This window comes from Miscanthus floridulus, chromosome 18, assembly GCF_019320115.1.
Source record: "Miscanthus floridulus cultivar M001 chromosome 18, ASM1932011v1, whole genome shotgun sequence".
In the NCBI taxonomy this organism is placed as follows: domain Eukaryota; kingdom Viridiplantae; phylum Streptophyta; class Magnoliopsida; order Poales; family Poaceae; genus Miscanthus; species Miscanthus floridulus.
Genome location: NC_089597.1, coordinates 38,632,878 through 38,657,028, shown reverse-complemented (window position 1 = coordinate 38,657,028; position 24,151 = coordinate 38,632,878). Strand labels below are relative to the sequence as shown.

Here is a 24,151-nt window from a genome sequence, read left to right as displayed (position 1 = left end):
AAATCAATCATTAGCTCATTTTGTTTGTAAGTGATTCTTACTTTTATTTAATAAACTCACTTCCATGTATACGTGTATATAATTATCCTCACATGTAACTTATATTTATATACAGATTCCAGATGTCAGAGCTCCAAAAAATACAAGACACCAGTGTTGGTTTCATTGATCCTTATATCGTATTCAAAACCGATATTATTGTCAATGAGCACTGGGTATCTGAAGCATAGAAGAATATCATGAGGTTCTTTGTGAAGCAGCACGACAAGACAATAATACTTTTCCCGTACAACTTTGAGTAAGTGTTAATAATAATGTAGTCTACACATTTTATGTAATATCAATACAACTTATATGCATGTACGTGTGTGTATAAACCAATGCAGGTTTCACTGGATACTCATTGTCATTGAGTTAAACTCAAGTCGGTTAGTAATCTTGGACTCGTTGAGAAAAGAGTGGGCACTATACCAAGATATGATAGACATTATCCAGGGGTAATTTCGATCTCTCGCGCACAACTATTATTGAATAGACTTTGCCATAATTTATTAACGATCGTACATTATTGATCGCACAGGGTTTGGAAAGAGTTTATTCGGCAACACCGCAAGGATTGCAAGGCACCACTTAATGTAGTTGAAATACCAGTAAGTTGTACTATATATACTTCCCCACGTGTTTAATTACTATATCGTACTTCAATTTACGTGTGAGATGATGAGAATAATCTTCTTCTCGTACAGTGGTGTTTGCGGCAGCAACCAGTTAATAACTTGTGTGGATACTACGTTTGTGAATTTATCATTGCATAAGAACTCCTGAAGATGTCCTCAGAGTACGTATATATCAATTTTTTATTTATTTTTAAATGAATATATGTATATGTATTAATACTTTTCCTTTTATTTCAAATGCAAGACTGAATGGTGGAAACAAATGGTCATGCAAAAAGACCATCTGAAAGCAGTTCAAGAGTCAATAGTAGGATTTCTTCTAGAAAAAAGTGCTAAATCTCAACGGCGAGTTCTACTTTGATCCTAAGGAATAAATGATGTAAATTAAATGTTTATTGATATCGTTATTTTCGAGAACAAGATTATGAAAGTGTTGTATATATACATATATATCTATAATATATATAGTTTCATACTTTATTCGAATATAATAATGCTTGAGATGAGAATTAGATATAATTATATGCGTGCGTGTATTTATATTAGCAGCGTAGAATACATACGTAAAAACATATTATATATTAAACAAATATATGTAACTGAACTGAAAACAAATTAAACAAAAAAAAGAAAAAGAAAATGAACCTTTAGTCCCGGTTGGGGTTACCAACCGGGACTAAAGGGTGCAGCCACGTTTGCTCGGCTGGAGGGCCTTTAGTCCCGGTTGGTAACACCAATCGGGACTAAAGGTCCCTCTTTAGTCCCGGCTCGATGACCCGGGACTAAAGGTCCCTCTTTAGTTCTGAAACGAGATTATCGGTCATCACCGATCCAAGAAACTGCAGGGTTGCTTTAGACAAAGTGACGTCTCACAAAGATGATCAGTTTCGGATCTTGCCCACAATAAACGCTACTTCATGAGGTCTTCCCAACGCTACTTTCTAGCTTGCAGCTCCAAATGTTATGTAGGATCGGATAAAAAAATAGGTACTCTATATTTGTTATAGCGGCTTGTAAAAGTTACATATGCTTGGTGAGAGAGAAGTGGTTTATGCTAAAAAGGAAGAGGGAGGGGAAATAAAGATGAGGCATGATGAAAACAAAAAGTTTCTATGTAAACCACAAGTAGTGTTAATTTACGTTGTGTGAATAATAGTCTCAACATTTTCTAGTACATATGGATCACTTTATTTATACTAGAACCACTGAGCCCGAAGAGAAAGGATAGTAAATGCAACAATACACGAGAACACAATAACAGAAAGCTCATATAGATGTCGATCATTAACTGCAGATTCCATTACCATTCGAAGTTCATCACGAGATCATCAGTGATCATCGCCATCCAGGAAACTAAACTTTGCAAGATGAACAGAAAAAGTAAAAACATGGCTGCCTTACGTCAGGCACGAGACAACACCACCACCACCAAAAGGTCCTCTCGTTCGCAGCATCTGCTGCTCTGCATCAGAAACGACTGCTCCAGTAAAACTACTACTCCTACGACGATCATGATCTGGTCAGTAACGACTGCTCCAGTAGAACTACTACTACGATTACGACTAGTTCACTGCAACTACGATATGGACTGCAACCAGGAGACCCCGGGACCCATTCGATTCCCGATCCCCGATCCCCTACTCGATCTTGATCTCGAACACGTCCTTGCGCTCCTCGTCCTTGATCTTGGGCACGGTCAGGCTGACCATGCCGTTGTTCATCTCCGCCTTGATCTGGTCCATCTTGAAAGCCTGGGAGGAGAGCACGATGCGGTAGCTGTACCGTGCCAGAGCCGGACCCTTGTCGTCGTCGCCCTTGTCGCCCTCCCCCTTGATCACCAGGACGTCCTTCTCCACCCGCATCTTCACGTGCTCCTTCCCCAGCCCCGGCATCGCCACCTTCAGCTGCACCGCGTCGCCGTCCTCCTTGGAGACCCACCACCCGCGCGAGGAGAAGCCGGTCCTGGACGCCGCGCCGCCATCCTCCGTCAGCGGCAGCAGCAGGCGCATCTTCGTCGCCTCGTCCAGCACGTCTGCAGAAAACCACCAAATCATCAGTACTCTCTCCCTCTTTCGCTTCACCAGCCTAGTTCGAGGAAATAAGGCGGGGAAGGGAACGGCCAACGCGAGGCGGCACCTCCAGAGAAGAGCTTGGCGATGGAGAGGTCGCGCTCACGTCTGCGGGCGGCGGCGATGGCGTCCTCGTCGCTGGAGTCCTCGTCGCTGGAGTCCTCGCTGGAGTCGGCGGAGAAGAGCTTGGAGATGGAGAGGCGGCGGGAGGAGGCGGCGGTCTTGCCGGAGGCGGACGGTGAGGCGAGGAGCTCCTTGAGGAGGGCGGCCAGCGGGACCCCCTTGGAAGCGACGGCGGAAGCGGAAGCCATGGATGGATCCCTCCCTCTCTCTCCTGTGTTCGTGACTGGGGTTTTGGTTTTGGCTTCTAGCGGTGCACTGCGAGAAATGCCTTGACAGCGACGGAAGTGTGTGGGGGGTTTAAATGCTGGGGTTTGCTTGGGGGAGGGGATGGCCGAGGGGGCTGGGAAGGTTCCAGAAGGCGCATCGGGGGCCATCGACCGTTCCAGTTCGCCCGGTCTGCTTTGCGATTCGTGCTTTTTTTTTGGCCGGGACGACGTACTAGCTGTTCCGGTGATTTGGCGTTCTGGTTCAGCCGAATGGAGGGAACCAATGGAGTCGCTGAACCGTGGGGCTGGGACTGACGGTTCCAGTTTATGACACTTTTTTGGGATTAATCAATATATACTGTGTGGTTGATATGTTGATGGTTTGATATGCCATTTTGATGTTTGATACAAACAAAACAACGAACGGTGCTTTTTAGCATGACTTTTCAGCGAAACGAACAGGACCATTGATAGGATGGAACCTGGTGCAAAAGTGGCGAAACTGGATTTTAAATTCAAATTTTGACTAGATGAAATATGTCCACCAGAGATCTTTTGTCTCTATATACCCAAGAGAGTCTTTAGGATAATAAATTTTTAGAACTTGTTCACGAAAATCAATCAATTTACATCAAGGTAACCGATTACTAAAAATATCTAGGAGGTCCATCAGCACAACAGTATTACAACAAAAATATATAGGGCCTAGCATGGAGTTTTTAGGCAGCCTATGCAAACCAAATTACAACTCAAGGCACCAAAATCTGTCACTGCCTTGTGGTTACATGGAACATGGTCTATCATCATGTTGGGGATGGCATCACAATTCCCAACCGTTGCTAGGAGACTCATCAGTAATTTGGCACGAGTTTCCGTGTTCTGCCTGTTTTTAGCAAAGTTATAACCACAGAAAGATGCAAAATATGAATTAATTAGTTGTACAGATATAAAAAGGCCATGAAACAATGCAAGCTGATACAAAGTTTGTTTATTACCATTTTGAGCTCTCGTCTAATAAAGTCTGAATATTCATGTGAGTTCAATTTGTTTCATGTGTGTGCAGTAGTCTGAACGTAGTAGAGGTGCAGCCTTTTATTTAAATGGCCTCTTGAGGATGTCTTAGAACATGATTGATGATTACTGAATGTTTTTTTCTACACTACTGCTGCTGCTATCTAGCTTTATTTCATCATCTCCATCAGGATTTCTTTTCTCTGGTTAGCCCAATAAGCAAGCCATAGAGATATGTATGTAGGCGAATTCCTTGACTAACTAATTTGAGTGCACGTGAGTTTTATAACATGGTGTTTACTGAAATTTTGTCTCTTCTTGGTGCTGCTGAGGATTAAACTACTTTCGAAAAGGAGGGTAAGTGGACTAAGGGGAGGAACACAACATGGATTGCAGGCAGCAGGCAGGTATGGAGTTTCCATCCTAAAGATCGAGATTCTAAATAACATACGCACTGTCCAGTCTGGTAGGATTTCCAAATTTCCTTGGATTCATAATTCTTATTTGTGGCTCTACTCAGGTAAAGGCCACACTATCTGGCGTGGGCAGCCAAAACCTGGTAATCTACGGGTGCACAACTTGTCGGATTTTACCTGGGCTCAATTTTATACTAAGCAATTAGTATGAATTTGTTTGTTCAGTAAACTGTAATAATTTGCGGCATATTTTAACTGAGAGCATTTCCTTTTCCTTACCCATGTCTGAAAGCTTAAACATTTGTTCAGTTTGTCATTTGAAGTGAGAAGAAGCTAATGATCAAATTAATTGTGAGTTAAGGATTCTATAGAAGGTACTATTACTATTGTTAAAATTAGTCATTTTAGCTATCCACTTCCATTTATGTTGTTCATAATTTTGGAATGGAGAGAGGGGGAGACAAAGGGAGAGAAGGGAGGGAAAGACAGGGTTTAAGTGGTAGTTTTTTTTTTTAATTTCAGTTACTTGTGGCTCTGTTATTACTTGAGGCATCAAGGATAGTCATTTCAGTTTTTTTAACTGATAACTCAATCATGCTATGTAATAACATGAGCTAGATGCTTCTCTGTGATGCAAGTTTTTTTCTAGATTATTACTGAACCATGCTAATATATTGTTTGTAGAACCATGGTAACTAAAAGAACCCATTTTAAGATATATATGTGCGGTAGTTGTCAACTGAATACATGTAGTTCTTTTCAGTAAACTGATCGATGCTATGGAAAATCATCAACTAGCAGATGCTCTATATGTTTTTTTAATATTACTGAATCATGCTAATGTCCTGTTTTCAAAACCATGTTAACTGAAACATGCTCTTTTCATAATGTGCAGTAGTTATTAACTGAATATAATATGCATGAGTTAACAAGTTAGCAATATAACAAATTAACAAGTTTCCCATTATCTAAAAAAAACATGTTCCCAATTGCAGTAGTGTTCCTATGATTAAATGCTATATATAGCTTCTGTGGTCCATTTTACCAAAATAATTGGCGTTTCATTGAACGCATCACACCAAAAAAACATAAGGTCTATCTGTTTTCTCATGATTCAGATCTTTGATATTTCAAACGGCTCCGCCTATGACAGTGGCGGTGGAGGAATAGTTTGATCATTACATGATGCAAAGTTTCTTTCCTTTATTTGAAGTTGTATTGATCATTATATGATACAAATGGTTCTTTCCTCTATTTACACTGACTGAAAATGTTTCTTGGATCTGCATGCAGGAAAGGACTCCAAAGGGGTTACGATGGCATTCAAAAGTGGCATACAACAATAGTAATGGCTCTTGTTTAGATAGAATTGAGAGGTGAAATTGAAACAAAGCCGGTTGGTATATGTAACAAAAATTTACAAATTGCGGTACAGTTGCACTGTGAATATGCATATATTGTTGCGCAATTATGAACTATTTATGTATGTTTTGTTATTTCGTTATTATAAAAGATTTTTGTTTTTGGTAGACACGTGCGTGCCGCACGTGCCTGTCCACTAGTAGCTATAAAAGGCCATGAAGCCTTGCTCACTTCTGCTGTTGAATGATTGCTAGGATCACCGACTGATCCCAGGCTAAACTCGTCATCTGCCTGATACCCAGACTGAGGAGAAGAGGAAGGAATCAGGTTTAAGAAGGAAAAAGATTTCTGTAAAAAAAAAAGAGATAGTTCAAGCAAAGTCTGAATGGAGGGATGAAAAACAGAATAATCGACATAGGAACTTACTTGCAGTGAGGAATCAGGCTGCTGTGTTGGAAGGCTGGTGCAAGCTCCAGAATATTACTCAGACAAGACTTGGTAACAGAGGCAGTGCCTGTTTCGAATTTCGAATTTCACTCTGCTGCCCCCTTCCCTTTCTTTCTTGTATCTGAAGAGGTACAGTTACATAGCACAGCTTATATACAAATGGTACTAGAGGCCTCTTTTGCTCCCAAACGCCCAAATTCAAAATTTTAAACGCAGGACCAACACAAGGCTACATGCCTACTGTGTAGGTCCTACAGAAGAAAAAGGTGTCTAGGAAAAACTTGCATATCTGGCTCCCTCTTTGCAAGTTATGCATAGGACACTGTTATGAAAAAAAACAGCAGTTATAAACTGACAAGGGCCATGGAGTTGCTTAGTCTACTAAGTTGGTTGGAAAAACAACTACTTCCTCCATTCCAAATTATAAGTCACTTTGACTTTTTTGATACATCCATTTTGCTACGCATCTAGATATATAATATTATGTCTAGATACATAACAAAATGGATGAACCAAAAAAGTCAAAACGACTTATAATACTTATAATTTGGAACGGAGGGAGTAGAAACTAGAATATCTTTGGTAGGAACTGAACTAACTGTTATATAAACTAAGAAGCGGAGTAACTACAGTAGTGGTTACAAGTATCTGATCTATTAATGACTATAGAAGTGCTGAAGGGGCTTTGCGCATTACATTCAGACATATTGATAATTTCCCCAACAAAAGATGGTAAGCAACAGTGCCAGGTTTAAAAATTACAAACCATGATTTTTTTTTGGGAACATCACAGTATGCATCAATCAAGGTACATATTTTGTTCAGCTATTATAGAAAGAACCACAATACAGTCGACTTTGTAGAAGTGGAGGGCACAATTGCAAGTGGCAAGTTAAAAAAAAAAAGTGGCTCTCAGTCATCAACTCTTCCCTGTTCGCATCTCTTATAATCCGTATTTTTCAGCTTGTTTTTTCAGCCGGAACAGTGTTTCGGCTTGTTTTTTTTTTCAGCGAAGCGAACGGGGCCTATATAGCTGCCAGAAAAAGCGTCTCTCGTTTCCCTTCAGAAGAGACATCATTTCATAAAGAATAACCTTTTTAATTGAAGTCCAGATAATGTGCAAACAAAATGTTTCATATTTTAAGATGGCTGCTATTTATTTACAACTCAGGAGAAAATTTCAGCACTACTAGATGCTCTTTTCATACAATAGATAGATAACCCATTGACCATCTTAAAACACATACAGTACAATAGAAAATTCAGTGGAAATTGCAGCCTCTTCAGATGCTTTGGTGGCACAGAGACTAAATACCAGCTCTTACAACTTCTTCACAGATAGCCAGATCATGGCAAACTACTACAATTCCTCTGATCTTTCCAATCCGCCTCATTGGAGCATCAAAAGCATGACTGCTACCTTCTTGCTACTCCCTCCGTCCAAAAAAGAATATAATTATGGGAATCATGCCGATCAAATTTGCTAAAGTTTGACTAAATTTATAGTGATTAGTATTAACATTTATGTCTCAACTAAGATTTATTATGAAAATATATTCCGTCATTAATCTATTGATACTTATTTTATATTGTAAATGTTAGTATTTTTTTAGAACTTTGGTCAAAGTCGAAATCAATTGACTCCTCGGGAAGCGAGAATTGCATTTTTTTTAGACGGAGGGAGTAGCTACTAAGGATGCAGATTTTAAGGTTCACAAAATACCAAGGACAATGAACTCCACGGCTCACTCGTTAGCTCATCAGGTCTACAACTCTGATTCTGTATCCACTGTGTTCACTAGTAATGCTGCAATTCATAGGCAGCTTGATCAGTGCCCCTACCATACGGCACTTTCTTCCATTTCCTGGGAGACCTGTAAGATTCTACATGTAAGATGCTGTTAAATCTATATGTCAGTTATCAAAAAAAAAAAAAAACAGCGTCATAGATCATGCGGAAATGCAACAACCGACAAGAGCACAAAGAAGAGACACCAGAAATACAAATACATCCCAATCATCACTAACTAGGTATTTCACTGCTAGTACTCATGTTCAGAAACGAGATTATCAGTCATCACCGATCCAAGAAACTGTGGGGTTGCTTTGGAGCAAACGACGTCTCAGTTCGGATCTAGCCAACAATAAACGAAACTTCATAAAGACAAAAGATAGTATATAGAGTAATACACAAAGCATGAATAGATGTTGATCATTAACTGCAGATGCCATTACCATTTGAAGTTCATCACGAGATCATCGCCATACAGGAAACTAAACTTTGCAAGGCGAACAGAAAGGTAAACATGGCTGCCTCACATCAGGAAAGAGACACCACCACCACCAAAAAGCCCTCTCGTTCGCAGCCACTGCTGCTCTGCATCAGAAACGACTACTACTCCAGTAACTAAAACTACTACTAGTACGGCTAGCTCATCGCAACTACGATATGGACTGCAAACAGGAGACCTGGGGAGGACCCATCCGATCCCCATTCCCTACTCGATCTTGATCTCGAACACGTCCTTGCGCTCCTCGTCCTTGATCTTGGGCACGGTCACCATGAGCACGCCGTTCTTCATCTCCGCCTTGATCTGGTCCATCTTGAAAGCCTGGGAGGAGAGCCCGATGCGGTAGGTGTACCGTGCCGTGACCTTGTCGTCGTCGCCCTCGGAGTCCTTGTCGCCCTCCCCCTTGATCACCAGGACGTTGTTCTCCGCCCGCATCTTGATGTGCTCCTTCCCCAGCCCCGGCATCGCCACCTTCAGCTGCACCGCGTCGCCAACCTCCTTGGAGACCCACCACCCGCGCGGGGAGAAGCCGGTCATGGACGCCGACGCCGCGCCGCCGTCCTCCGCCAGCGCCAGCATCAGGTCCCGCATCGCAGCCTCGGGGAACAGGTCCAGCACGCCTGCAGAAAACCCCAAATCATCAGTGCTCCCTCTCCCTCTTTCACTTCGCTAACCAGGTTCGAGGAAATAAGGGGAAGGGAAAACGGCCAACGCGAGGCGGTACGTACCTCCGGTGAAGAGCTTGGGGATGGAGAGGTCGCGCTCACGGGGGCGGTCGGCGTCGGCGGCGGCATCCTTGCCGGTGGAGTCCTTGACACCGTCGGAGGAGGAGCGTGGCGGAGCGCCTCCGGTGCTGAAGACGTGGCGGGCCGAGGCGTCGGTCTTCCCGGAGGCGGACGGTGAGGCGAGGATGTCCATGAGGAAGACGGGCTTCGGCGGGACCTCCACGGAAGCGACGGCGGAAGCCATGGATGGACCCCTCTCTCTCTCTCTTCTCTGCGATTGGGTGTTTTGGTTTTGGATTCTAGCGGTGCGCTGCGAGAGAAATGCCTTGACAGCGACGGAAGTGTGTGGGGGTTTAAATGCTGGGGGCTTTCTTGGGCGAGGGGGTGGCCGAGGGGGCAGAAGGTTCCAGAAGGCGCATCTTGCGCCATCGACGGTTCCAGTTCCTCGGAGTCCTGCTTTGCGATTCGTGCGGTCTACCGGAACGGAGTAGCTGTGTTCGGTTCCGGTGGGTTTTGGAAATTTGGACTTTGGTTCACCGAAATGGAGGGAACCAGTGAGCCGCTGAACCGTGGGGTTGGGACCTCCGTTGTGAATTCTGATGCAAGGGATAGCATAGAATTGTGTCAAGTACTCCACGGCCCATCACAATTCACAAGTTCACAAGTGGTGAATGTTCATAGTAAATGGGCCTTGATATATTGTGGCCTTGTTATTATTAGCATTGTTACCATTGGGACACAGCCATGCAGCTGATTTGTACATTGATGACAGATTCCATTCCATGGTTGCAAACACGTAAAAACGAAAATTAACCACACATTCGAGCAAGTTCGGTTACACACACATCATACATTCGGAGTGATGATCCATTGAGCGGCCGATGTAGCAGCAGAATCCGTGTATGCCGGCAAGCAACAAGGTACACTAGTAGTGAGCGCTGGACTTGAAGGGGATGGCCCTGATGACGACCTGGTGGTACACCGCCGCAAGCGCCGCTCCGGTGAACGGGCCCACCCAGAAGATCCACTGTCACCATGCAATCCAATGCAAGCATTGCAATTGCAATCGTCGTCAGAAGATAATAATTTTGATTAGTCTATATAGGCACCATCAGTATGTGTATGTCTACGGTAGCTGTGCAAACTTACGTGGCCGTGCCACCCGTGCGGGCTGTCGTAGATGATGGCGGCGCCGAGGCTCCTGGCGGGGTTGATCCCGGTGCCGGTGATCGGGATGGTGGCGAGGTGCACCAGGAAGACGGCGAAGCCGATGGGCAGCGGGGCCAGCACGGGGACGTGGGAGTCCCTCGCGCTGCGCTTGGCGTCGGTGGCGGAGAACACGGTGTACACGAGCACGAACGTGCCGACGATCTCGGCGCCGAGGCCGTCGCCCTTGGTGTACCCGGGGCCGACGGCGTTGGCGCCGCCGCCCGTGGACTCGTACAGCGCGCTCCCGACCAACGCCTTCACGACGCCGGCGCCGCAGACGGCGCCCAGGCACTGCATCACCACGTAGTAGACGGCCCGCGTCAGCGACAGCTTCCTGGCCAGGAGGAGCCCGAAGGTGACGGCCGGGTTGATGTGGCCCCCTGAGACGCCCGCGGTGCAGTAGACGAGGGCGAAGATCATGCCGCCGAACGCCCACGCGATGCCCTGGATGCCCACGGTGCCGCACTTGGAGGGGGACGACTTACTCACGCCCATCACCGTCAGCACCGTCACGTAGAGGAAGAGGAACGTGGCCACGAACTCGGCGATGCCGGCGCGGTAGAAGGACCACGACGAGAGCTCCGACGCCTCGAACAGCGGCGCCGGCGGAGGCTCGCTGTAGTCGCGGCCCAGGTCGTCCGCCGCCGTGCCGATGGGCTGCCGGGGAAACGGTCCACGCCCACGCGCACGTCCTCCTCCGCCTGCAACCTGTCCTGCAGCTTGCCTCCTGCCATGAATAACTCGCTGAGCTACGAACTCGATCGATCGATGGTGGAGACGTGGCAGACGTCAAGTGCGAGCTGCTAGGCTAGAGCTAGAGTGACTGAGAGAGTAGTGCTGTTGCCTGTTGGATGAAGCGACGTGTCAACGAGCCATGTGTGTTCTTATAGGCTGCAGCGACAGTGCGACACAGCATTAGTACTAGGACCCATGTCGAGTCATGCGTGCAGCAAATGGACAAACTGATTTGGGATTAATCAATGGTTGATGGCTGAGAATGTCATGGCGGGCAAGTAGTACAATTAGTATCGAGTAATTCAGACGCGCGCAAGAACAAGGAGACAGAATGGGCGGCAGCCGCTGCGGCATCCCTGGCCACACGCATAGTTGTACAAGCTTTGACTGCAAAAACCTTTTTTGAAGGATAATTCCTCAACAGTAATTTACTTAATACCTATTACATTGTATTAATATAATTTTATGAATAAATAAATAACTAAAACAAGTTATGCACCGTGTGAGGATTAGGTCGGAGTGTTGCGTCACTTGAGCGGCTGCGCCTGTGCGTGTTCCTACCGACCTAGACTATCTTCAACAACAATACCTAAAATACAAGACCCATTCGACCTTTGGGTAGCGCTACAGGCAAAGGGTTAAATACTCATTCGACATCTTCTCCAACAACAGAATCTAAAAGAGAATCCTTTCTGAAAATGGGTTTCCAGAAGAGAGAATGTGACTGTCTCCAACAAGTAACTTATATGGACACTCAAACCCAAAATAGGTAGGAAGAGACTTAAAATCGGCCTCCAACAGAGTATCTATACGGGAGACATATTTTAGGTTACCTGAGAGGCACAACCCAAATATGAGCATCATCTCTCCTATAAACCTATTTTCAGAAAGGATTCTCTTTTGGATCCTATTGTTGGAGAAGATGTCGAATGGGTATTTAACCCTTTGCCTGTAGCGCTACCCAAAGATCGAATGGGTCTTGTATTTTAGGTATTGTTGTTGGAGATAGTCTAGGTCGGTAGGAACACGCACAGGCGCAGCCGCTCAAGTGACGCAACACTCCGACCTAATCCTCACACGGTGCATAACTTGTTTTAGTTATTTATTTATTCATAAAATTATATTAATACAATGTAATAGGTATTAAGTAAATTACTGTTGAGGAATTATCCTTCAAAAAAAGGTTTTTGCAGTTTGCTATTTTGAACAAAGAATTTTTTGGTTCCTTAAGCGGTTCAATAGTTTTAGACCGGTTCAATAGTTTTCGAATTAAGCAAATCGAACCAGTGCAATCCCTTGTTTGGTGTTTTATCGGTCCGACCATGGTCCGGTCCGATTCTAATAAGTATGATCTTACCACTACACTCATTCTAGTCCTCTTTTCTTCTTTATTTCTCTGTTTTCAATTATTTCATTATAAACAGAACCTAAATGGGCTAGGACATTTTATTACCCCTCGAAGGAATTTATTCTACTTGTAGCATTTATTTATCTATCTATGTATCTCTATCTCTTATAAAATAAAACCCCACTAGAGAGTATCTGATTCCACACCGTTTAATCAGATTTGTCAACCAAATCCATCCATTCGTATATCCGTTCATCCATTCGCAATCTATTTCTTAATTTATAGGTTCCCACACATTACAGGTCCGAATGAACCCCTGACCCCATTGTTCAGTAGTAGATGAAAAAAGAAAAAACCATTACTCACGCTGCCACCTCCGCACTTCTTGTGTTGTTCTGTCTTGGAGAAACGCCCCCGACCACGGAAAGAAGGAAAAGAAAGAACCGCCGCCTGCTGCTCCAGTGCTCCACGTCACCGCCCTTCGACTCCATTTATTGACTCCTGTTGCATGTGCTTGGTGCTCTCCTCCTATGGCCCCTTGCATTCATTCGATGCTCCAAACTGCCACATCGCCACTATTCCCCTCCCCTTCTCACTCCTACCGCCACCACCTAGAACCATCTTCATCTCGCCCATCTACCATCTAGCAGATACATTCTCTATGATTGTGGTAATTCATCATATTACACCACAAGTTCATAAGTGTTTCTACATTACCAATATCATACTCCTATTTTCAGTGGTTAATGTCTAAATCCATTCATATTCTATCTTGATACCCGTAGCAATGTGCGGGGAACGCTTCTAGTTATATATATACAACAATGTTAAAACGACCCCCACATTCAATGAAAAGTCTAGAAATTATGAGATTAATCAAAAAAGAAAAAATATATACCGTTGGATTCATGATATTCCAACGATCTAGATTAAAACAATGAGTTCATATAAATACAACACTATGCTTCAAATCTCAATAATCGTAATTCCTCTATCCCCCGCCTCCTCTGTATATCTTTCCCCCGGTTTGTCAGGGGCAGCACCCTTGTAAAGTTTCGAGCTGCTTCTAGCAGCTCCTTCGCTCAAAAGTAGGTGGAGCTTTGCTCCCCCGAATTGGTCAAGAAAAAAAATCCCCACATTTTATTAAAGATTCTAGAAATTATGAGATTATTCGAAAAAATATATACCGTTTGATTCATGATATTCCAACAATCTAGATTAAAACAATGAGTTCAAAAGCCAACCGTCATAGTTGAACAGTAATATGGAAAGAAGAATATTGATATTAAACAAAAGAAATTGCTCAACCAATCCCTAAGAAAAAAAATTTGAGGCCAAATAATAGGAAATAAAACATCATTGTAAGAAATGAAAAGGAGTCTAAAAGCATCTAGATCCCTAATTGGTGATTAATGATGACACAATCATTGTTACTAACATATGTTATGTAGCAGTATTGCTTAGTGAGGTCACAATAATGCATATTAACTGGGCTCCTATGGTTTTCATGCTCCCTAATGATAGCCTTAGATCATTTTTTAAAAGATATGGTGAAGGCCAAGAACGAGCTAGTTCTAAGTGTCATTTGACGTTGAGAGACACTTAGAGTAGTTTATGTTATTATTTTCTCCTTTGGCCGTACTATAAAGAGGGTATGAAAACATGTTGCTTGACCTAAATGGATGTGATGCATACTTGTAGAAACTAGCACTAGATAGCTCAGATTGATCCGGTTGGTTGCTGGCACGAAATTGCATTACATTAAGGGTGATTAGTTTTAGTTTGACTTTGATAATTGAGTGACAACCTTAGATGGATTAATAAAGTTTCATATGAAATGGACAGGTTATTAGTCCATAAGCTAAGTTGAGTAAGGGCACGTACAAAGGTCGTCTTTTTGCCGTCTGGGAGATGTTATTTTTGCAAAAAAAAACACTCGACTCAGCCAAGAGACGGGTGTGCCGTCTCTTCGCGAAGAGACGATGAGGGCTCGTGCTCCCAAGCTATATCGCCCGCTCCAGCACCGTTGTACGACGGGGGCTCGTGCTCCCAAGCCATTTTTTATCACCTTAATTTATGAGTCTGTACAAGAATTAATTATCTTGTAGATAGCCTAAAAGACAACTCATGGTATAATTTGTCTGTATTGATGTCTATATGTGACATGACCCGTGCTTGCAGACGACAGCCGTCTAAACTGTTGAACGTGCCCTAAGACATAAAGACCATAGAGAAGAGATGATACGTGCATGTGATGTAAGTGCTCAACTAGCGAAGGTTGATCATCTAGGCCACTGGGGATGATTTCTAGGTGAACTAATTATATGGATCTCTTGGTTGCGAGTGTTGAATCCAAGGCATGAGGGACCTATCTTGAATCAACTCGTGCTGAAGGAGCTGAGGCGGCGGCGAGCTAGCGACGGCATCGGTGGCTCGACCTGCAGAATAGGTGCAAATCTTTGCACAATTAATGGGTGCAGAAGCTGTAGATTGGATGCAAGTGCAAGCCGAACTGCCGAAGCATGCATATAGTTGGAGACATGAAATTTGGGCATGTACACGGATGCAGGCTGAAGATGATTTGAGAGAGTGCTAGCCTGTATAAGAACCTGTGCAGGTAATCAAATAGGAGCAAATTATACTATGTGAACTTAGATAAGAGGTTGTGTAGACAACTAATCAGACTCGGTATTTTTTAGAAAAATAATTTTAATAAGAAGTGAAATGTAGACCATTGGGCCTGTTCGGCTGTTCTGGATCAGCTGGTTGTTCTGGCTTGGCTGGTCAATCAGTTGATTTGAATCAGCCCAGCACAAGCCTGCTGCTGCAATTTAATTTGAATGAACTGGATTCAAATCAAATTATGGCTCCAATGAACCATAGTTGGCGCCAACTCTCAGACCCATTCAAATACATGTCCGTCAACAAGTAACAACATTAACACATACAAATTAGTACCAACCAATTCTAATACCATTTCATTATATCTCACTCAAATGTGCTTCCAAGGCCATTGAAATAACACTTCATTACAACAATAGTGAACCATTCAAATGTGCCACCAAGTCAAACCTGCTGCATCTGGATGCATCTCATTCTCAGGTCAGTGTGTTCCTTACCTTGCTCCATAGTTTCTGACTGAATGAAGTCTTGTATGTAAAGATGCTGTAACAAGAGCAGTCAAAGCATCCTTTATCTTGAACGTCTGTACAAACCATAAGGTATTGTTTGGGAGCAAGGGGTAAAATTTTCATTTCTCAATGAGACTTCATTAATAAAACAAGATTGTACCAAATCAACATAGTTTTGCAATGAAAATCAGGCCATCTGATAAAACATCAGGAAACAACACAGCAAAGATGGCACTAAGAGGAGCTGTAGGGTTGAGATGCAGTGCTTTTCAACCAGTAGGAGCCGAGGGTACTTGCACGCCAAGAGCCTTGGCTCCGGTGGCGAGTTCCTCTCCTACATCTGGCTCCAGTGGCGAGTTTCTCTCCTACATCTGGCTCCAATTTACAGTAATTACAACAACTCATTCGAGTTCCTAAGGTCGAATTACAACAGTACACTCATGAGTTGTCCATAACACTACTACTTGGAGGATTACTAGAGCATTTACAAAACTTGTAGGAGTTGCACAAAACATTTGCAACACCTACAACAACATGCGCCTTCTAATATGCGCATGTACTCCATGTACAACATCAACCTACATTGGCATACAATCCTACGATTTCCAATTGGTACCATTCCAGTACACTAACCTACTGGCCTAAGTGGCATCTGTACAAAATTTGTACCCTTTTCTAGGCACATAAGATTAAGCATGAAGGCAGTTCCCATGCAAAAGCCAACGACCCAACCATCAATGGGTACAACACCTCTGCACAATCATTGTCCCCACATCACTAAAGATATGAACTCTCTAACCGCCGACATACTGTTACTAGCATTGAGGTCAACCCGGGAGATGGTGGGAAGGTTGGGGATCCTAATCCATGCTCCCTAGTGAACAAGTTGTGGAGTGCAAAGCAAGAAATTATAATCATCTTTTGTTTTGTTCGATGGCAGTACGGTACCCCATCAAGAATCTGCCACCGGTTTTTAGAACCCCAAATGTTCGTTCTACAACATTGCATAGCCTAGAATGAGTCAAGTTAAATTTCTTCTGTTGAGACATAGTCTCTACAGGTACACCCATAAAATCATCCAGATGATACCTTGTATTTCTAAAAGGACCCATGTATCCTAACTTCAGTGCGTAACCAGCGTCCACCAGATAGTAGCGGCCTGCAACACATTAACCAATTGCACAATTAGGTTTTACGGACTGCACAAGCTATATAAACAATGTAACACATTATTCATTGGCAGTAGTCACTCACCGGTTGGTGGATGTAGGAAGTTTGGTTCCTCCCAACATTCTTTGAGAACCGACATGTCATGCACCGAACCCGCCATCCCCACACTAACATATATGAAGCGCCCATCCATGTCGACAATTGCACAGACATTTATAGTTACATCTTCTTTTCTATTTATATGGTCAATTTTGGCCTTCTTGCTCACCCTAACTTTGACATGTGTGCCATCCAAAGCCCCGATGCATCCATCGAAGAATGGTGCATATGAGCCAAGTTGCCAATTCACTCCAGCATAACTGCTGTCTGCTGGAACAACAACAGAGTGTGCCCACCTACATATAACCTCGGCAACATGACTAATCTTGCTACTAACTGTATCCAAAGACTGTTTGAATCTATCCCTGCTCCTTCTAGTTGCCTGGTTGTGCGCACAAGTCCATAAATAAATACCTAAACATTCTAGGGATCCTGTCTGTCGTGTACCCTTCAAGCCAAACCCAAGTAAAATCTTATGCAAATGCAGCAAGTTATTAGGAGACATACACAAGTTGTCCAAGCACTTTCTTTCGTTTCGCAGATTGACTTCTATCCACTGTCGCTCGATCATTTTCTGGAAGGGGAGGTCCGGGTTCACCATGGAAGCCTCATTGGCTATTGCGGCTTTGTACTTTGCAAGCAGTAGAGCAACAGCTGCTAAGGGCAAAATGAATGATCCTTCGCTTGAGTTGTCGCTGGTAGCAGATTCCTCACTGTTGTTCATCTACAAAACCAAGATTAGGTCCAAAATTATCAGGCAATGAACATTAATGCAACTTCAAACTAGAATGCTAATGATTCAGAACTCATATTATACATATGGCAAACTTATTCACATTTGAGACACATATCAATCTAAAACAGCTGAAGGCAGTACATTCATATGTTTTCTCCTCTACTGCCTAAGCTAAGTACACAAGATAAATGGCATAAATGACTCCATCTTTAAAAGGTAACAATATAGCCTGGAAAAGAAAGGGAGGGACATATGCTGCATATGTGAAAACAAATGTATAGAATGCTTCATACCTCGTGACTTCGTGGTGGCTGCAACAGCTACTTCTTCCTGAACATGAAAAACTAAAATGTTTGATGGACCAACCAAATAACCACACACAACAAATTTATTTGGGTACTTGAAAAAAAATAGCAAACAATGTTCAGGCCATAGGCCGCATTACAACGTGGGAACTTTAACAAATGTTCTAAGCAACATAATAAAAACATCAATGTAGTAGGAATATAAACAACAGATACTGCCGTAGTAGGAGGGCTGTTTCAGTTAACATCTACTTCGCTCTGGATCTCCTATCATCACAGCAGATCTTCAGAAATTTGAGGCATCCCTCTTTGGTTTCCATGCTGAGGAAGTTTCTACGGTCCAGTGTGTCCTTGTAAATTATTAAAGCCTGAGTATAAACATCATCAGTCTCTTCCACACCATCTTCTTTCATAATCTTCACCACTTTGTCCATCTCCTCTTCTTGCTTGTTTGTATGGGCTTTCTGGATCTTATGGTCTTTAATGAGGTCAGTGATGTCGTTGAGGCACTCATCAATGGAAACACTCTTCTTACTGTGTGGGCTATTGATAGAGTAATCCCTAGTGGTTCTCTTGGACGACTGACCAACACTCTTGACAATGAAGGGGTCCAGTGATATCTCGTGTGGACTATCATGGCTGTCATTGTTGGGTGTCGTCTTGCGATGATGGCCACCAGATGAGATCAACGTACCCCTGTCACGGGGAGTGTGTCCCCATAGAATTATCAGTAGGTCAAGGCATTTGGGCATTTTGGTGCGTTCCACAGCAGACTTGCTATTTTCCTGCACGTGTGCCATGGATCCAAGGTTAGAATTAAATAGAATGGGAACATCCCTGTCAGAGGTTAGTAGGGGGGTTATAAAACAAATAGGTGGAATTAGTACCCCGTTGCCACCCTCAAAAAACGAGGGGTCAACTGTGACGCCGCCTGTATGTGGGTCACAGCCTAGTCTAGTGTGGGATTGAAGGTCGCGCCAAGTAAAATATGCTCGCTTTAGCTCGTTAAGCTTGTCGTACGTCAACCCCGTTGCCGTTGCGAATGCTGGATACAAATTTGCCCACCCCAAGGTTGTGAGGCCTCTTTGGTTCCAGTGCAATAGGTTTTTCTGTTCTATCACAAGTTCCAGAAAGGTCCTCATGGTGGTGTCATCCCAGTTAGCATGATCCGTGGACATCTGTTGCCATGTTTACATTATAGGGTACGATGAACGCAGTACGGACACCAAAAAACAAATAGATCTTGTCATCACAAATAGGAGAGTTAGGGCGAAAGAAATTCGGACATACCTTAGCAGAACGCTTGGCACGTTTCGATCGATGGTTGTAGTGCCTGGCTTGAGGTGAAGAGCACGATGAAGTGGAGGACGCTACTAGTGTGGGTAGCGTTATGAAGCACTTACGAGCGGTGCACTGAAAGAAACAAACACAATACCACATTGTCAATGAAAATTAGTGTGCACAATGGGGAACCGTAGATACATTATCATATGGTAGATTATATGCATGCTGAAAGTTGAACTTGCCCTAATTGATTATTCAACTTGGCATTTGATTTAATACACGTGTAGTTCCCCTTTAATTTATATATATGTTCCTTCTTACTTTCAATGTCACCCAGTTGCTGTAATAAGGTTTGTTGCTTCAATGTAAACTCATGCTCAGCTCACATATATACGCGCACCATCTAACTCCTCCAAGTAAACATAGGTACACCCTATGTTGCTCTAAGTAGAAACTAGATTGACAAAATCATACTCTTTCGGTTCTTTTGTGCAAGCCAAATTTTGTATAGAGTTACATCATGTTCTAATAACTTGCTTAAGAGCGTTTTCAACGAGCAATTCGTAGCTAGCTATTTGCATATGTGGAGGAAATAGAGATGGCAGAAAACTGAATGCCAGTGAGAAGCTCGTCACTCAGGTCGAACAGAACACTACAATGTATTCTGTTCCAAATTAACTATTCATGATCTGATGAATACGCGAAATCATGTAAACAGAAACAAATGTACAAGCACACATGTATTAAATGCAATGGAAATAGCAGTCCAAATGTGACCATAATGTTCATACAAAATCAGATACTAGTAAAGAAAGAAATCATTTTGTTCAATGAAAAAGGTGCTCATTAGATACTGAATAACATCACCTATAGTTTTAGTTGATTAGTTCCAAACGTCCCTAGATCCGTGGGTGGCGCTTGGGTAAGACCTGCAAAACGAGCACGTGGGTGTTAGATCCGGAGGGTGTGGACGGCGGCGGCGGCGGAGCCGAAGGGGAGGGGGGCCGACGGAGGCGACAGAACTAGAATTGAGGGGGAATACGGAGGCGGTAGATCTAGAGGGGGGAGGGTAGACGGCGTCCTCAGAGCCGGAGGGGGCGGGTGAAAGACAGAGGCGGTAGATCAGGAGGGGGGACGACGATGGTGTCAGATCCGGGGTACCTTGTTGTCGGTGGACGGGCATCGATGGCGGCGGGTTCTGGGAGGGATGCGGAGCTCACGTTCGTCGCGGAGGCTATCGATGGTGAGGGGGGCCCTCAAGGTGGAGAGAGGCAGGAGGGAACGGAGGCGCTGACAGCTGCGGGGGCAGGCATGGTGAAGCGGAGCTGACGATCGCCGCGGCCCGCTCAGAGGAAAGAGGAGGAGAGGCGAGCGAGCGCAAACCCTAGCCGCGCGACGCGCAGGATAACGGACCGAGGGAAGAGAGCAGAACGCGGCCTTAGAGGTTGGCCATTAGGTCAGCCGTTCGGCTGGACCTGGGCCACTGAATAGCATCCAAGCCAGCCCAGCTAGCCGATCCAGAACAACCGAACAGGCCCATTATTGTCCTTTACTGTTTTAATGCCCTCGACTCCTCGAGGTCGTGGTGAAGAGCTTCTCATACGCAAAAGAAACACATACGCTGAATGCATCGTGTGGCATGTCCTCTATGCATTGACTCCGAATTCTGTTAAACTAATCTCAGAGAGTATATCTAAGACTGCCATATTATTGGTACACCCTTAAGTAGATGTGTAAAAATAATTCAAACAATCACTACTACAGAATGGACTTGTTGTCTCGGGCGGTAACGGCCTTTAGTCCCGGTTATCGCGTCGGGACAACGATCCCGGGACTGAAGGTGGAACCTTCAGTCCCGAGTCATCGAGCCGGGACTAAAGAGGGACCTTTAGTCCCGGTTGGTGTTACCAACCGGGACTAAAGGCCCTCCAGCCGAGCAAACCTGGCCGCACCCTTTAGTCCCGGTTGGTAACCCCAACCGGGACTAAAGGTTCCTTTTCTTTTTCTTTTTTTTGTTTAATTTGTTTTCAGTTCAGTTACACATATTTGTTTAATATATAATATGTTTTTATGTACGTATTCTACGCTGCTAATATAAATACACGCACGCATATAATTACATCTAATTCTCATCTCGAGCATTATTATATTCGAATAAAGTATGAAACTATATATATTATAGATATATATGTATATATACAACACTTTCATAATCTTGTTCTCAAAAATAATGATATCAATAAACATTTAATTTACATCATTAGTTCCTTAGGATCAAAGTAGAACTCGCCGTTGGGATTTAGCACTTTTTCTAGAAGATATCTTGCTATTGACTCTTGAACTGCTTTCAGATGGTCTTTTTGCATGACCCTTCGTTTCAACCATTCAGTCTTGCATTTGAAATAAAAGGAAAAGTATTAATACATATATATATATATTTATTTATTTAAAAATAAATAAAAAATTGATATATACGTGCTCTGAGGACATCTTCAGGAGTTCTTCTTATATATGCAGTGATAAATTCACAAACGTAGTATCCACACAAGTTATTATTTGGTTCCTGCCGCAAACACCACTGTACGAGAAAAAGATTATTCTCATCATCTCACACGTAAATTGAAGTACGATATAGTAATTAAACACGTGGGGAAGTATATATAGTACAACTTACTCGTATTTCAACTACATTAAGTGGTGCCTTGCAATCCTTGTGGTGTTGCCGAATAAACTCTTTCCAAACCCTGTGCGACCAATAATGTACGATCGTTAATAAATTATGGCAAAGTCTATTCAATAATAGTTGTGCGCAAGAGATCGAAATTACCCCTGGATAATGTCTATCATATCTTGGTATAGTGCTCGCTCTTTTCTCAATGAGTCCAAGATTACTAACTGACTTGAGTTTAACTCAATGACAATGAGTATCCAGTGAAACCTGCATTGGTTTATACACACACGTACATGCATATAAGTTGTATTGATATTACATAAAATGTGTAGACTACATTATTATTAACACTTACTCAAAGTTGTACGGGAAAAGTATTGTTGTCTTGTCGTGCTGCTTCATGAAAAACTTCATGATATTCGTCTGTGCTTCAGATACCCAGTGCTCCTTGACAATAATATCGGTTTTGAATACGATATAAGGATCAATGAAGCCAACACTGGTGTCTTGTATTCTTTGGAGCTCTGACATCTAGAATCTGTATATAAATATAAGTTACATATGAGGATAATTATATACACGTACGCATGGAAGTGAGTTTATTAAATAAAAGTAAGAATCACTTACAAACAAAAGGAGCTAATGATTGATTTGTCCAGAGCGTCCAAGTGGTATAGTTGATGCAATTCTTCGAAACTAATATGTAAGATGTCATCGCCACGGAAGTAATGATGGTCTCTAAATCTGACAAAGATCCACTGCTCACCCCTGCCACACGCCCGCATGTACCACTTATTGAGCAAGTACATTTGCGTACCCAATTCATTCAGAGCCGCAGGGTTGTACAGACTTTTGCCAAATTTATAAGTCTTCCAGGTATCAACTTTCAGGTTCTGGATTGGAGCTTTGCCCGTCACTTGATCCAAGGTTAAACCAGTTTGTTCAAAAAAAGCTTTAAGGTCTTGAACCGACACTTCTCTAGAGTTGTCTGGTCGATAGACTTCTATGTTGGAACCATATTCATTAGCAACAACAAGATTTTGCATTGGTTGCTTCTGTTGTCCGAGCTGTGGGACATCCTTCCCTGATGCTCTTTTCCTTTTCTTATGTGCATCATGTGACTTCACGAGGGAGCGGTCATAGTCTGATAGTGGCGGAGGCTTACGAACTTCAAGCATCTTTTTCTTGTGAGCTTCGACCTTCTGCCTCAGCTGATCTCGTGGTATGTAAAAGTATGACTTCTCCTTAAGCTTTGTTTGTCTCTGCTTTTGGATATCTATAAAAAAATCTTTTACTTTTTTGTCTTCTTCAGCTGCTATTTGCTCATCAGTCTTTTTATGAAGTATTTCTTGAGAAATAACTCTTTTTTTGGGGGTCTTTTTTGCCGCCGGGACCTTAGACGTCTTTGTAGTGCGTCGCTGTGGAGGGGGTGGGGGCGGTGTTGGAGACCGGCGTGGAGGCGATGAGGCCGGTGTTGGAGTCCGGCGTGGAGGCGTTGGAGATCATTGTGGAGGCGGTGGGGCCGGTGTAGGAGTTGGAGATCATTGTGGAGGCGATGGGGCCGGTGTAGGAGTTGGAGATCGCCGTGGGGATGAAGTCGTCTCGCCCCCTGTGATGCTGTGATGAGATGGGGAATGAATGATTGGGCTAGGCTGGGGGGAGACCCTGCTATAAAAACAAGTTGTGGGTCAATTATTTTTGAAGCCAATATAAAATTAATGGAAAAATAATATTTCATTCACTTTCATTCGTACCTAGGGTGAGGTAGGGGAAGCGGTGGCGCCCCAGGAATGATGATGAAGCGTTTGCGCCATTGAATAAATGTCTTCTCTGCTTCTCCTAGTGTCTTCTCCCCATCACCGCCTTCAATGTCAAGAGGAACATTGCTGTAACCTTTGAGCACTCTATCGACCGAGACGCTAGCATATCCAAGTTGAATAACTGACCCATGGATTCTTGGTGTCTTCGTTCGGTCTATTGGAGATATAACCCCAATAGCCACCATGATTGATGCATTATTACCATCTGGAATGTGCAGCTCACATGTTGTTAGAGGCTCGATAATGTCATCAACAGGGAAGCGCAACCCAGCGTCACCTTGAATAACTGGCAGCTCCGTGGAAGCACAACTGCTTT

The 24,151-nt window shown here is 43.4% G+C and overlaps 2 protein-coding genes, 1 long non-coding RNA gene and 1 pseudogene across 3 annotated transcripts; 1 reads left to right on the top strand and 3 right to left on the bottom strand.

Annotated features, from left to right (window-relative positions):
* The first annotated feature begins 278 nt into the window (after positions 1 to 278).
* On the top strand, positions 279 to 815 carry LOC136520554 (uncharacterized). Its single transcript, XR_010775295.1, has 4 exons — positions 279 to 298; positions 387 to 497; positions 581 to 650; positions 747 to 815. It is a non-coding gene; the product is annotated as an uncharacterized lncRNA (long non-coding RNA).
* A 1,215-nt stretch (positions 816 to 2,030) lies between these two features.
* Positions 2,031 to 3,154, bottom strand: LOC136523096 (26.2 kDa heat shock protein, mitochondrial-like). The gene is made up of 2 exons (XM_066516879.1): positions 2,814 to 3,154; positions 2,031 to 2,709 (listed from the first exon to the last, which is right to left on the bottom strand). The coding sequence occupies exons 1-2, from the start codon at positions 3,055 to 3,057 to the stop codon at positions 2,315 to 2,317; spliced, it is 639 nt and encodes a 212-aa protein (XP_066372976.1). The 5' UTR covers positions 3,058 to 3,154; the 3' UTR covers positions 2,031 to 2,314.
* A 5,354-nt stretch (positions 3,155 to 8,508) lies between these two features.
* On the bottom strand, positions 8,509 to 9,638 carry LOC136522449 (26.2 kDa heat shock protein, mitochondrial-like). Its single transcript, XM_066516268.1, has 2 exons — positions 9,331 to 9,638; positions 8,509 to 9,222 (listed from the first exon to the last, which is right to left on the bottom strand). Exons 1-2 carry the CDS (start codon positions 9,569 to 9,571, stop codon positions 8,810 to 8,812), a joined length of 654 nt encoding a protein of 217 aa, XP_066372365.1. The 5' UTR covers positions 9,572 to 9,638; the 3' UTR covers positions 8,509 to 8,809.
* A 525-nt stretch (positions 9,639 to 10,163) lies between these two features.
* On the bottom strand, positions 10,164 to 11,270 carry LOC136522448 (aquaporin PIP1-6-like; annotated as a pseudogene).
* Between the last annotated feature and the right edge of the window lie 12,881 nt (positions 11,271 to 24,151).

Bases quoted from the DNA above. Each gene is read 5' to 3' on its own strand.
- LOC136523096 (XM_066516879.1), bottom strand. From the start codon at position 3,057: ATGGCTTCCGCTTCCGCCGTCGCTTCCAAGGGGGTCCCGCTGGCCGCC. The intron at 2,710-2,813 runs GTGCCGCCTCGC...GGTTTTCTGCAG, and splicing joins CGCCAAGCTCTTCTCTGGAG to ACGTGCTGGACGAGGCGACG.
- LOC136522449 (XM_066516268.1), bottom strand. From the start codon at position 9,571: ATGGCTTCCGCCGTCGCTTCCGTGGAGGTCCCGCCGAAGCCCGTCTTC. The intron at 9,223-9,330 runs GTACGTACCGCC...GGTTTTCTGCAG, and splicing joins CCCCAAGCTCTTCACCGGAG to GCGTGCTGGACCTGTTCCCC.